Source organism: Haemorhous mexicanus, chromosome 4 (genome assembly GCF_027477595.1).
Source record: "Haemorhous mexicanus isolate bHaeMex1 chromosome 4, bHaeMex1.pri, whole genome shotgun sequence".
In the NCBI taxonomy this organism is placed as follows: Eukaryota; Metazoa; Chordata; class Aves; order Passeriformes; family Fringillidae; genus Haemorhous; species Haemorhous mexicanus.
Genome location: NC_082344.1, coordinates 64,650,294 through 64,664,316, shown reverse-complemented (window position 1 = coordinate 64,664,316; position 14,023 = coordinate 64,650,294). Strand labels below are relative to the sequence as shown.

The 14,023-nt window shown below is 41.7% G+C and overlaps 1 protein-coding gene across 2 annotated transcripts in view; it reads left to right on the top strand.

Moving 5' to 3' along the window:
- The first annotated feature begins 2,558 nt into the window (after positions 1-2,558).
- STX18 (syntaxin 18) overlaps positions 2,559-14,023 on the top strand; it is a 61,032-nt gene continuing 49,567 nt past the window's right edge. The window contains exon 1 of one of the 2 annotated variants that reach the window (XM_059845178.1): positions 2,559-2,773. In XM_059845178.1, coding sequence (XP_059701161.1) covers positions 2,609-2,773 — 165 coding nt within the window. In that variant the 5' untranslated portion in view covers positions 2,559-2,608. The remainder of the gene's footprint in view (positions 2,774-14,023) is intronic. The other variant, XM_059845179.1, reaches the window with a different exon arrangement.

The following is a 14,023-nucleotide window of genomic DNA, read 5'->3' as shown; positions in this document are numbered from 1 at the left end:
TCCTTGGGCTGGAATGGAAGTTTTAAGACTGCTGAGGTTCAAAATTGGTTGTGTAATATTACTATTACTGTTTCAGGGTGTTTTTCAGTAACTATTGGTCACATGCATAAAGCATAAATAAATAAGTAAAAGAAGAAATAAAGACATGATCTTGTTCCCAAAGAATTTCCAGCCAAGGTCCTGATCTAGTAAAAGAGTTATGTGTGTGCCTTGTGAGGTTCCACTGACCTCAGTGAGAGTATTCAAAGTAGTTTAATATGTGTATAAACCTTTGCAAAATTAGGAGGCAAAATAAAGTATGTCTGTTAAAATTTACTCTGCTTTAATGAACTGTAGATTCCTTTTTTTGGTCAAAGTATCTACAGAGTATTCCAGTTATTTTAAATAATCTAAATCTCATTAGAAAATAATTAAACTATTACTTGACACAGGCACCAACACATTGGTTTTTTCTAAAAGCAGGAAGGGAAGGTGAAGTTCAAAATTTCAAAATAGCTTTCATATTTCTACAGTTCAAATGTAAAAAAAGCAGCACTCTAATAGAAAACCTCCTTAGATCCAATGGCCACTTAAATGAAAATACCTTAAGGGAGTGTAAATCTTTGCTTCATTAAATATTGGAACAAACCATATAGTTGAATGTGCAAAAAACCACAGGTTAATGCTATCACCTACACTTTCAGCAGCATACTACCATGGGCCAAGATGTGTCTTTCTTATTTCTACTGACAAAAACTGACCTGTGCAAGTGCCTGTAAAAGAATGTGTACGTGGAATGACTTATTGATTATGAAAAGGATGGCAGAACCACAGCACATGAAAATTACCTTAAGGTAGCATTCATGAACATGGCTCAGAAGTGTCTTCAAGGAGTCTAAGACTGAGGATGTCAGCATGATCAAGTCATTTCTGAAAGTTTATTAAATGTGACTGCTCAGGTTTTGGTAATGCAAGGAAAAGAAAATCCATCAATATTAGGAGATATACCTGAAAGGATCTGATTTACTATGTGTGTGTTTCACATAGCTTTATTAAACATGTCCTTTGCTGAAGTATCATTATACTGAATTTCCTAATCTTGAAAGTATTTGGCTCAGAGTCCAATCAAGTACTGCTGGCATTCCCGGAATGACAACTTTAATCTCCTTCATTGTCCACTAATTTAATGCCTTAAATATATTCTCGTGGTAAATCCAGCACCGAGGACAGAGACTTAAAACAGTTTATTCCTTTAATTAGAAATATGTATTCATACCACAATAAAAACACAACTTAAAATAGAACAATAATAACAAAGTACGAATGAATGCTAATTACAATATAACTGTGAGGGAACCACTAATATACAGCTAAGGCTGAATTGATGGGAACTGAACTGAAAGCAGAGTAGTAATCAACATGAGAAGAAAGCCTGATACCCTGGAGTAGACAGGAAAAATAGTTCTGGTTGATTAAGTTTCAGTCTGCTGGGGTGAGGTAGGATTTTGAAATTGTGTTCTTTGGAGACTGTGTCAGAGAATGAATGTGCTTCTGGTCAGTGAAAGGACAGTTAAAAACTACATGGTGTCTGCTGGATCCCGGAGCACTGGGTGGCACATATGTATGCATAAGCACATTTATACAAATACCACTAGTTATTTGGTCAAAAGCTTTCCCCACTGTGCCACGTAATCTCACGTAGCTGGGCCTCTGGACAGAACCCTATAATAAAGTTGCAGCTATAACAAAGGTTATTTCACAAAGTTTATTCTGGAATCAGAGTACAAACACTGTGATACACCTTGCCGGTACTGATGTGACACTGCCCCAGTGCAGGATGGCAGCAGACTGGGGGACCTGAGAAGTCAGCTTTCTCTTCTGCAGAGGAAACCATCGCTGCACACTCCAGGTGTAACAAGGTTGCTCTGCCTACACAGGGATATGTGGTCATGGGATATACACAGAATCACAGAAACACAGAATATTCAGTGTTGGAAGGGACCCACAAGGATCATCAGGTCCAACTCCTGGTCCCGCACAGGACACCCCAAGAGTCACACCGTGTGCCCAAACTCTTCCTGATCTCTGTCAGGCTTGGCGCTGCGGCTGTTTCCCTGGGGAGGCTGTGCCAGTATCCATCTCTAGGAGAAGAACATTTTCTAACAACGCACCTGAACCTCCTCGACACAACCTCAGGCCATTGCCTCAGCTCCTGGCCGTGTCACCACGGAGATCAGCGTCTGATTACACTGATGGCATTGCCTGGGGGAGTCTCACACCAGCGCCTACCCCAGATCGTTAATATGTATTAATCAAATCTAATTAACCTGCCTTGCACCAGCACTGCTTGGCTACACCTGGCAGGACGCCCTAGAGGGGGGGTCGTTATGCAGTACATGTTCTCTTTTCCGTACAGCGCTGGTTACACGTGCAGGCTGTGCAGGGACACGGCTCCCCTCCTATCCCGTTCCCTCCCGTCCCTCACAGGCCGCTGTTATCCCGGGCGGCCCCGGCCCGGCGCGGCCGGAGCCGCTCCCGCGCCGCCGCGGCCTCCCCGCCCCTCAGCCGGAACGCGCCGCGCGGGGCCGCATTGCGCGGGGAAGGGCGCGCGGCGGCACCGGCGGCCGCCATGGCGGTGGATATCACCCTGCTCTTCAAGGCCAGCGTGAAGACTGTGAAGACCCGCAACAAGGCGCTGGGGGTGGCGGCGGCGGGGGACAGCGCCAGGGACGAGCTGCTCAAGCGGGGTACCGCCCGCTTCAAAAGCGACTTCACCAGCAGGGCGCGGGAGGTGGTGAGTGCGGCCCCGGGGGGAGGGCGAGGGGCAGCCGGGGCCGCCGGCAGCGGCTCCTCCCGGGCGGGCAGCCCGGCTCTCACCGCCGCCTCGGAGCGTCCAGCGCTCCCCGGGGAGAGCGAGCGGTCCCGGACTCGCCCGCAAAGAGCCGCGGGGCAGTACTTTCCCACACGGGTGTGGGCTGGGAGCGCCGCGTGAGAGCCGGGGCCCGGCGCTGCCGCGGCGGCCGGGGCCGGCTCCGAGCCCGCCTGTCGCCCTCGTTCCCCGCGGCGCGGCCCCTCCCGGGGGCTCTGCGGGCCGCGGGCTCTCCTGCCGGGGCTGCGGTTGTGTCCGTGCGGATCCGCCGCCCCTCCGGCCCGTGCCTGCGAGGGCACGGCCGGTTCCTCCTGCCGGCTGCCACGTAACAGAACGCTGCCATAGCACACGCGTTCATCTGTGTCTGCAGCGCTGCTCCCTACGCGCTGCCTTTGGCGTGGTTGCTTCCGCTGTCACACGGTGTGGCAGTTAAGTGCCAGCCCTAGGCAGATTACATGTACAAAGGTCATCGGAAAGTTTTAAGACTTGCAAAGACAAACACTGAAAAGTTAAGGAATTACAGAGGTGGGAGATGATCGGCATTGACAGCAGTGCTCAGTCCACAGTCGTTCTGTAAAAACAATTTTGTTACATATTGTTTTCCTCCATTCTGAGCGGCAGGGGTTGAATAACATGTCTTTGATAAAGCACTAGACTGCATGTTGAAAAACTAAGTAAGTCTGAGGAGACAGTCTTACAGAATGGATTTGCAAGTTTGGGACTAAATGAGAAATGCACAAGTGGTTTATGGTAGCAGAGGAAGCACAAGGAAATATGAGGTTTGTAGGTTCCATTCTAGATACTCTTATAGCCACGGATTTGTTCCCTCTGAACAAGCCTTTTGTCCCATTGCCACTAGTATTTTCTGTGTCTGCATTTTGATTCCTCCTGCTCAGTTTCTGTGTCTGTATTTCAAAGTATTTACAGTCTCAGACTAGGTTCGTGCCAACCTCTTCCTCCTCTCTAGTCTTTGCTCCCCCTTACCTTCCTGCTACCCGGGCTTCTTTGCTTTTGCATATTCCCAAGTTTAGTTTTGCTTTTTAAAGTTCTATTCATACTCAAGCCTACCTTCACCTCCTTCTTCTCCTTGCCCTGCTGTGATCCTGTGCAGTGATAGCATGCTATAGCCATGGCCTTTTTTTTCTGCCCTGGTTCTTTGGCTTACCCCTGTTCACAGCTGCTGTTTCCTGATGATCCCAGTTTTTTCTCTGAACTCCTCACCCTTTCTGAGTTTCCTCAGTGCACTTTCCAGACAACAGAAAGAAGGACAAAGGCATGGAGTAGAATGTCTTGTTTAATTTGTAAGAGCATCAGGTGAAGTAAACAGCTAGTGCCAAGGGGGATGAGCTGAACTGTCTGAGGGGGAGAGTGGTTTTAATTAATGGTACTTATATAAACATGACTTTGGAGAAGAAGCAAAAGCTGCAATGTGTTGCTGTGTGAGCACATGGTGCCTGTTGACAGCTGGTCAATGAGAAGGAGCAAGGTGGGCTGGCCATTCTCTCTAAGTCCTGTGTACCTTAGTGACAGTGAGCCGACAGCACAGCAGACCACAGACCATCATTTTAAGGTGTGAACAAAACATTGAAACTGCAGCTAGATGAATAAGATTATAGTAAAATAAATGATGATTTTATCTGTTTGTTTCAGCCAAATACAGTTCAGTTTGATCATGGATGTGTCAAACCCTCTAATAGTAAAGACCCTGAATAAGCTACAGTTAGTCACCACTTTCTTTATGCCTTACTTGGTTGCAGAATAGAATATTTCAGTTGGAAAGGACCTACACAACCATCATCTACTCCAACTGCCTGACTTCTTCAGGGTTGAGCAAAAGTTAAAGCAAATTATTAAGGGAATTGTCCAAATGCCCCTTGAACACTGACAGGCTTGGGGCACCAACCACCTCCCTGGGAAGCCTCTTCTGATGTTTAACCACCTGCTCATTATAAAATGCTTCCTAATGTCCAGTCTAAGCCTCCCCTGGCACAGTCATTTGAACCATTCCTAGTCATCCTGACTCTGGGTATGAGAGGGAAAAGATTGGCACTTCTTTTTCATTTCCCCTCCTCCAGAAAATGTAGAGCAATGAGGTTGCTCCTCAGCCTCCTTTTCTCCAAACTAGAGAAGCCCAAAGTCCTTAGTGCAAGTTCTCCATCTGACGTGCAAATGTGGAAGTAGTGAAATAACAGAGTCTACACAAAGAATTACTCTTTTCAACATTATATTCTGTGTGGGTTTGCATAGCATCTTGCAGGTAAAGCTGTGCTGATGCTGCTTGTGCTCCAGGCTCCAGGTGGAGCAGCCAGTTGCTCACAGCTGCAACACAGCTGGAGTGTGGGACTGGGCAGGCATTCAGCTGTAGGATCAGAGATCTCTCTAGCCTAATGCACAGAGGTTTTGTATCACATAATTAGGGTGTTTGAGCACTTTGCTGAACAGTATTGAGTGATATAACTATCATACATTGAATATTATCTTTCTCCTTTCTGCCCCTGAAGGACTGTGACTTTTGCTGTAGGATCCAAGGACTGTGGAAACTTCTTTGGGTTTTGACTTCTTTGTATGCAGTCTCTAGGTGATGTTTAAGAGGGAAGATTGAAGGTGTTTAGTGTTTGGAGGAGAAGCTGTAACAAATTGTATCCAGTAATTGTAACCAGTAATCCTACACAGCTTCTGTATTTTTGGTAAAGGTTGGTAAAGTTATAAATTCCTATTTTACATTCTCAAACTTAACATGTTTTTAGGTGGATTGAAGGATGCTCAGAGAATGTAGAATATAAGAGTTTTGACTTGAATTGATATTGTGTGGGGAGGCTAGTTTAGAGATGTGTGCTCTTGGTGTTTTGTGTTACTCACAAGAAAATATTTCAGCATTCTGTATTAATTTGTATTTTTTTGAAGCTGGCTATTTATGCTGAGGTATACTGTGTTGCTGCAGTCTCTGGGGAGCTGATGAAGGTTTTTGTATTTGAGACTAAGTTCTTAACACAAGGATGTTGGGAGCTCATCTATAACCATGGTAAAGTTAGTTGCAGAGACTGGTGTTTTTGGTGATGTTTTTAAGCTGTGATAAAATTGTTCTATTCATATAAATCAAAGATGACTGTTATGGCTCTGAGCTGTTGAAAGGATTTTCTTTGCCCTGTCATTGACCTATCACTGTTTATTTGGTTTGGGTTTTTTTTTTGTCTGTCAGTGACTTATATTTTTTTATGGTGAAAATTTTTGACACTTCTCAATTTCTTCACCATCTGCATAATGTCTAGGACCAGGTAAGAAATTATTGTTAAGGATCAACAGGATCCTGTAGCTACAGGAAAGCTGCAGTTACAGTGATACAGTGACAGAGTTTCCATTACTTGCAATTTATAAAAGACTTAGAATTCGTTATGTGTATGTTAGTCCTTTTTAGTGAATGAAAACAAAACATTTTCTTTCTCTTAGACTTTAGGGTGACATGTTGGTTTAAAATGCAGTATCCAGGGTTGCTAAAGTTTGCATTTCTTCATACTTTTATGTAGGCTTTTGTAGTTGTTTGATCCTGACTGGATGACAGGTCCCCACCAAAGCTGCTCTATCACTGCTCTCCTCATCTGGGCAGGAGAGAGGAAATAGAATGAAAGGCTCATGGGTCGAGGTAAGGACAGGGAGCGATCTCTGAGCAATTGGGTCATGGGCAAGGCCAACTTGAGTTGGGGAAAATGAGTTTAATTTATTACCAGTCAAATCAGAGGAGGATAATAAGAAATAAACCAAAATCTTAATAACATTTTTCCCCCACTCCTCCCATCTTCCCAGGCTGAGCTTCACTCCCAGTTCTCTACTTTCTTCCCACCAGTGGCACAGGGGGACAAGGAGTGGAGGCTGAGGTCAGTTCCTCACACGTTGTCTCTGCTGCTCCTTCCTCTGCAAGGGAACACTGCTCACACTGTTCCCCTGATCCAGAGGAGGCTCTCCTCCACAGGAGACAGTCCTCCGTGAGCTGCTCCAGTGTGGATCCCTCATGGGGTCCTGCCAACAAAACTGCTCCAGGGTGGGCTCCTCTCTCCACAGGTCCTGCCAGGAGGCTGTGCAAACTTCCCATGGGGTCACAGCTGGCTGTGGGCATCCACCTTGGAGTCTGCATGGGCTGCAGGGACACAGCTGCCTTTGCCATGGTTTGCACCAGGGGCTGCAAGGGAACCTCTGCTCTGGCAGCTGAAGCACCTCCTAGCCCTCCTTGTGCACTGACCTTGGCGTCTGCAGGGTTGTTCCTCTCACATGTTTTCTCTCCTCTCTCCTGCTGCAGTTGCTGCTGTGCAGTAGCACTTTTTCACCCCTTTCTTAACTCTCTTATCCCAGAGGCACAGCCACTGTTGCTGCTGGGCCCATCCTTGCCCAGTGGCATGTCTATCCTGGAGCCAGCTGGCCTTGCCTCTTCTGGACATGGGGGAAGATTCTGGCAGCTTCTCACAGAAACCACCCCTGTAGCCCCCCACTACCAAAACCTTGCCACACAAATCCAGTACATTTGTTCCTTGGTATGGTGTTAGGTTTGGGATTAAGCTAAGTGACTGAAGAATTTTAAAGATTAAGAGCAGAAATATTTAAGTAAAAGAAATGGGCTCGCAGTAAGTGCTCAGTGACAAACATAAGCAGTTCAGAGCCCCAGTTTATGTGACGCTGGTTCACAGCTTTACAGTGCCTTAAATCTGTTGTTTTGTATGTTTTAAAAGATTGTCAGTTTTGCAAAGTATTTGGCATTTGAGCTGCTATTTTAGGACAGTGTTAGGAAATGTGACTCCTAAAGGCCTTCCCTTTTACTTTTTTATGGCACATGAAAGCAATTGGGAATATCATCTGTCAAATATACTTCTTAGATATTTGAAAATATAGAAGGAACAAGAACTTTCTATGATTGCTGACTGTTCAATTTGTGTTGGAGAAATGGAATCAAGGCTGATACAGCTGATAAACAGAAATAAATATAAATGAATGATCAAGCAGGATTTCATGGTGGATTTAATTGCAGTCTTGAATAAAATCTGTTTTGCTTTGGGAAATCATCTTATTTAAGGTTTTGGGAAAAGCTAAAAACAGAAGAGTTGGAACACAAATTATTCAAAAACAATATCAGGCGTATCTGAATATCCTTGAGAATGGAAAATTTGAAAGGTTAAATGCTTCTAAATCTTTAAGTGCAAAATTTCAGAATGATCAAATATCCATGTTTGAAGCTGTTGAACACATAAGGATGCCAGATTCATGAGGCTTCAACATCTGTTATTCATATAAGGTCTGCGTATGGATTCTGTAGGATGATTAACTGATTCTTCAAAAAAAGAATGGTACAATAGGCCAATACTCACACAAAAATTATGTTCAGCTGCTCTGTACAAATGTGTAATGAGGAGGAAAAATCCCCACATAAAACTTGTCTCCAAAACTAGTTCTTGTGAAAGCCAGAACAAATGACATTGAATATAAATTTTAAGCAAACCTTTTAATTACAAGGCCACTTGACTTCTGTAGTGCGTTGCTTTGGCTACACATAGGGCAGTGGTGACTTTATAATTTTTATTTTATTTTTAAATTTTTTATGTAACACAGCTATTCATGTGTACCTGTGAAAGTCCCAACTTATTTCATTGTTTGGAATGCAGCCTATGGGATAATTTAAAATAGCAGTGCTATTAGAAGAGATGGGGAGCTGGTTTTTTGTCCTTGGTGCCAGATTTGAGATATTCCTGCACATCTTTGTACAGACTGGTATTTAGAGTATTCCCTTAGGACAAAAAAAGGTAGGAGTGTTTGTATATGAAGTTACAGTTTATTGACTGCCACTATCACTGCAATAAATAAAGCCTAAAAAAGACATGGGGAATGCTCAAATCAGGAACTGGTCCCCCAAACTGACTATAGAGGACCACCTTGAATAGCATGATGTAATTGCTGACACAGGACAACTAAAAGGGAGTGTTTTTAAACATATATACTTTCTGATCCCTTTCAGAATGTTCAGGATTGTTTGAAGAGGTACCAAGAATAAAATTGAGCCACTGAAATGGTGTAATGTACACAGTGCTAGTAGAGAAAGACAAGGCACTCGCTGGAAAATTTCTAGGTGTTTACAAATAGAAAGTTTGAAAAATATTAGTAGATCAAGACTAGAGATCTAGATTTCAGAGGATTCCTTGTGCTTAATACAATTCCAGTATGATGAGGAAAATGTTGATTTTCAGAGTGGGAGGTCCACAGGCTTTTCCACTCCCTGCTGGTTTCAGATAGATCATAACTCCAGTGAGTGGCAGGTACCAGTGTACTGATGCTGGGAGTAACACCATCCCTGTTCTAAAAGTGAAAGGTATAGAAAAATAAAAATGCCAAATATTAAGTGTTTTATTGGCACATACTGTAATTATTATGATGCTGGTTCTGAGTCAAGTTCAGGTTGGTAACTCCAGAACGAGTCAGGTTATATGTGAGCTTTTCAAAAGACTGGGAAATATCCAAAATAATGAAATAGTCAGTTTGCTGTATTAACTTTTACAAGATGGGACATGTATTCTCCAGGTCTAAAACAGAACTGAAAGGGACTTAATCCTTAAAACTTCCAAATCTAAGAATGGTAGCATTGTGGGCAAACACAGGCAGAGCACCAAAGACTACATGGTCATGTAGTGAACTGCTTCTGTTGTAATTGAATAGCTGATACTTACCAGTGCTGTGAGGGAAATGGCCAAAAATGGCTAAAGTTTTGTGCTTTAATGGTTTTGGTTTTATATTCCAACTAAAAAATTATAACCTGATTTAATAAGGCTATTTAATAAGATTTTTTTAACTCTGCTGATTGCATAAGAATAACTCCCATGAGAGAATATTTGAATGCAGGGGAAATATATACAGTTTGTGCTGTAGCCAAATTAGAGTCTTTATTAGAAATGAATGACTGTGCCAAATTTCGGACAGTGAGTGATTTCAATTCACTTGACTTTTAATGAGAGTTAAGTTCTATTAAATTGGGCCCATTGCTGAGGTCATTAGGATTAATTCCTTCTTCTCTCATGAACAGTTAATGAACAGTCGCTCTTTCCCCCAAAGTTCACCAATGATGTTAAATTTGTACTTACTTACGTGCATGTGCGTTTCCCTCCCCCATGTTGTGGGCAGAAAATATAATTTAAAATGGTACTTTTTCAAATAGGGAGTTACAGCATATTGCTGCCTAATATCACAGATTTATCTCTTCCCCTGTGCAAATTACAGTTAATGTTAGTTTTTTATTATGAGCATTTATTGGTTTTACTTCTCATTTCCTTCTTGTTAGGGAAGTTTAGTCTGAGAGACGGAAGGGAAAGATGATAATTTTAATTAGTAGATGAGAAACATTTAAAAAGCTGGTTAAGGAAATAGCAAAATAAAGATTGGGAAAAAAAAGCCAACAAACTGGAAGAATGAAATGCTGACCTTGTTCAGTACATTAGGACTAAATGCCAAATCACTAATGTTCCCCATGTGATCCTTCTGGTTTTAGCAAAAGTCACTTCAAAAACAGTGAGGAGGGTATTGGCTGGCCTTGGGGAAAAGTTATGAACTCCTGCATTTTGGGAAATGTCTGTCATTGTTTCCCCCTGCTTTGTTTGTTTGTTTTAAAGTACATTCTCAACTCCATGGGAATTATTTTTTGAATTTAACAGAACAGCAGGATTGAACATTGGCTCGGGAGACAACTTTCCTTAGTTGCCTGTTAATTTTGTTTTGACTAACTGGACCTCATGTGGTGCTGAGGAGTCCAAAAGTATCTAACACTGCAGTTCCCATTTTGAGGATGTTGTCTTCGTCCTCACCTCACCTCCCTCCAGGCTTATTGTGGGAGGTTCTTTCCTGGCTTGGAGTTGGAGGAATTGTTGTATCCTGCAGCTGGTAACTTTGAACTCTTTCATGATTGTGGTGTTCTGTTAAGCTGACACCTTTTGCAAGTTCTTGCTTTTTCATCCTCACACAAATAAGGATAACATTTGTGGAAGTTTGTAGAGCATGTGGAGGTGCAAGAAAGCTGAGGTTTTTCATGGGTAGCCTCCTTCTTTTCTTAAACATAATTTACTTTAGCATAACCTCTGAGGGAGAAAGATGGGCTAGGGGCAAGGTAGTGGGGCTTGGGGTGTCTGAAAAACTGGAGAGATACAGTGGAAAAGATAGACAACAGAAAGTGTGCAGGCATAGCTGGAAGAAAATGAAGTGATCGAGGTTGTGGAAGATAACTGTCTAATATTAGAGGTAGAGATATGAGGAAAAAAAAGAACGAATATCAGGAAATTATATGAGGTTGTGATATAGTTCATCTAAGTAGGGAAGAGAGGAAGGGAAGTGGAAGAAGGGGAAAAAAGCTGGAACTTTATATTTTCAGGTTACTGAATTTAACTGATGCATTTATACTTTTTGCTGTTTCATTGAGTTCTTTTCAAAGATTTTGGAGCAAGAACAACTCCTTATTTTGAGTACTTTGATGTACTGCCATTGCTATAAGCCTTGGGCTCTCTATTTATGTATTTTGAAATACAATCTCTTGTTTGGGACAGAAATGAACATAAAAATAAGCAAACGCAAAAGAATATTGGTGTGATTTGTTAAGTGATGCCACTGCGGGGCTTATTTTTCCAGCTATTAATACTGAGGGCAAAACAAAGCTAATTTCCCTGGATGTTGGTAACTTTAAGGTGTCTGATTATTCTCCTCCTCTTCTTTTTTGAAAATAGAACAGGTTTGGTGGATAGCAGCCCAGAGGAGGTCTTAGCTGTGACACTTGAAGCATCCTGCAGTTCTTTCTGTGCATGCTATATCCTGCTTCTTCACTTAGGTAGAAGCAGATGTTCTTGGACACAGGAAATGTAACCTCTTTTGTTATCTTCGGCTAAATCAATTCTGGGCTAAGGAGTTTTCTCCTTGGTGACAATTATCAAACAAAATTTCTGAATCATCACATATGTTAATTGGTTTAAACTCTGAAGCATATTGAAATACTAATAAAATGGGGAGATATTGTTATTTAGGATGCAAATTAAGCTCCACGAAAAAAGTTTAATCTCGGAGAACAGCTATTTCAAAACATAAGGGTATTTGAACTTCTCACAAAAATTGGTTACACATCATTGCTTTCAATAAGTAGTACTCACACTTGTGTTTTTGCTAATTGAGACTCATTTTGGTCATCAGGTTTAGTTATTGCTGTAATGCTGAGCTAATAACTTGTGATTTTTTGGTAATGAGTCGATTAAGTTTTTGTATGTTTCACCATAGATAAAAGGATACTATTTTTCAGTGAAAGGTTATGTAATTATATGCTCTGTCTTTGAAACTTCAGTCCACTATACTTGAAAATATTTTTCAGACTGGCAAATATTAAAACCAGGCCTGATAGCTTCAGCAGTGAGAGCAATTAAGGGGTGAAAATTGGAGGTATGAATAATTTCCAGTAATTCAAGGAAAATGTTCTCTAGTGTTAAAAATATTACACTGTGCTATAATTGCATAGAATGTTAAATGATGGATACTTTTTTGAAAATGCAAGTTTCCTGGATTCAGGGTGGTGTGTCAAAACTTTCTGTCTGGCAGAATATTTTACAGTGATCAGGTGTTTGTCTCTTTTTACCCTTTCATTCTGACTCTGCTTTCTCTTTTGATGGAGGTTGGTGAAACCTGTAGAGAAGTGCATGTGCTGCATTGACTCAAATTTGCATCTGTTCCATTTCTGCAGGTATTGTCCACCATTTGAAAAGCAAACAAAATAAAAAACGTGTACAATTAAATGTAATCCAACTTTCTTTCACTCTTTGATTTTCCACTATTAATGGATTGCTTGTCATTTCACGCTGGATATTTTTTTAATGGACTTTTAAACAGTTTTGATTATGGAAGTAATCTCACCTGTTCTAAATTGAATATTTCATTTCTGTGTTGAAATTACTGTAGATGCAACTTACTGGTGTTTCCCACCTCTCCAATTTTTCAGCTGTGTGGGAAGGGTGAAGTGGGTTTCAAGTGAATGTAGGTGGAGGTTCTGTAAGGATATCCATAAGCTCTCAAATGTTTTGTTGGTTAATGGTGGAAAATAAGAGAAGGGGTCTTGGTTTTACTCCTAAATTTATTCGACCTCTAATATGAAGTATTATTCTAATATTCTAGCTAGAATAACTATAATTTTAATCAGGTCATTCAATACTTTTTTAAATTTCTCTTATGGTAAAAAAACCTAAGGCCTCCAGTGTTTAGTCAAGGTGAAAGTAAAGTCTCACTATATTTAGAAGACCAGAAATAATCTTGCTGCAGGAATTGTGGGGATTCCTGGAATAAAATACACACTTGAGGCATGTCAGGTAGAAGGGGAGATGTGAAGGGAGCATCAGGTTGTGTGGGAGCCCCCCATGAGTGCCCTGGGGACTCCTCCCTGGCTCTGTGGCCGCAGCGTGCCTGTGAGTGCTGAGTAGCCAGAGTCACCAGCCTCCAGAAAAGGGGAGAGTTGATTAAAAGGGTGGGAAAATAGGAGTTATGGGTTAAAACCAAGGTGTTTGGTGTTTTGGGGAGGAAAATAGACTCTTGGAGTTCTGAGTAATACATGTCTTGTCTCATCTGCTGGTTTTCAGACTGATGGGTAAAATCTGGACGTAATTGCATGACGGAATTTTTCTCTTGACTATTTTCAGATGATTTGGATGTTTTGAAAAACAAATTTGAATTCCCAGGACTTCTGAGATTTCTCTCTCTTAAAAATTTCTAGTCTTCTAGTGTTTTCCCCTATCTCCAATTTAACAAGTTTTGTTTCCTGCTTTTACTCTAGTTCTTTCCTGAAAAAGAAGGAAACCATTCTGTGAGCTGTAGAACATACTGCCCTTAGGACACTTTGTGTGTGACATACAGCATGTTATACATGGTATCTGCCTTTTTTTATTACTTGTTCACTTATATTAAAATAAACATTGATAGCAAACAGGCGTGAAAGACAAACATGTAGTGGTGATGAAAACCATTTAATGATTAGTAGAGAAGCATATTTATTGAAAATAAAAACCATGTCTAATGGTGACTTCTCGAAACACTACCATGTTGTGGTATTTGCAGTGCTGTATGTCCTGTACAGTAGATATTGTTTAAAATTGCTTGGGAACTGGAGCTTGCAATAGTGAGCTTGGAATGTCC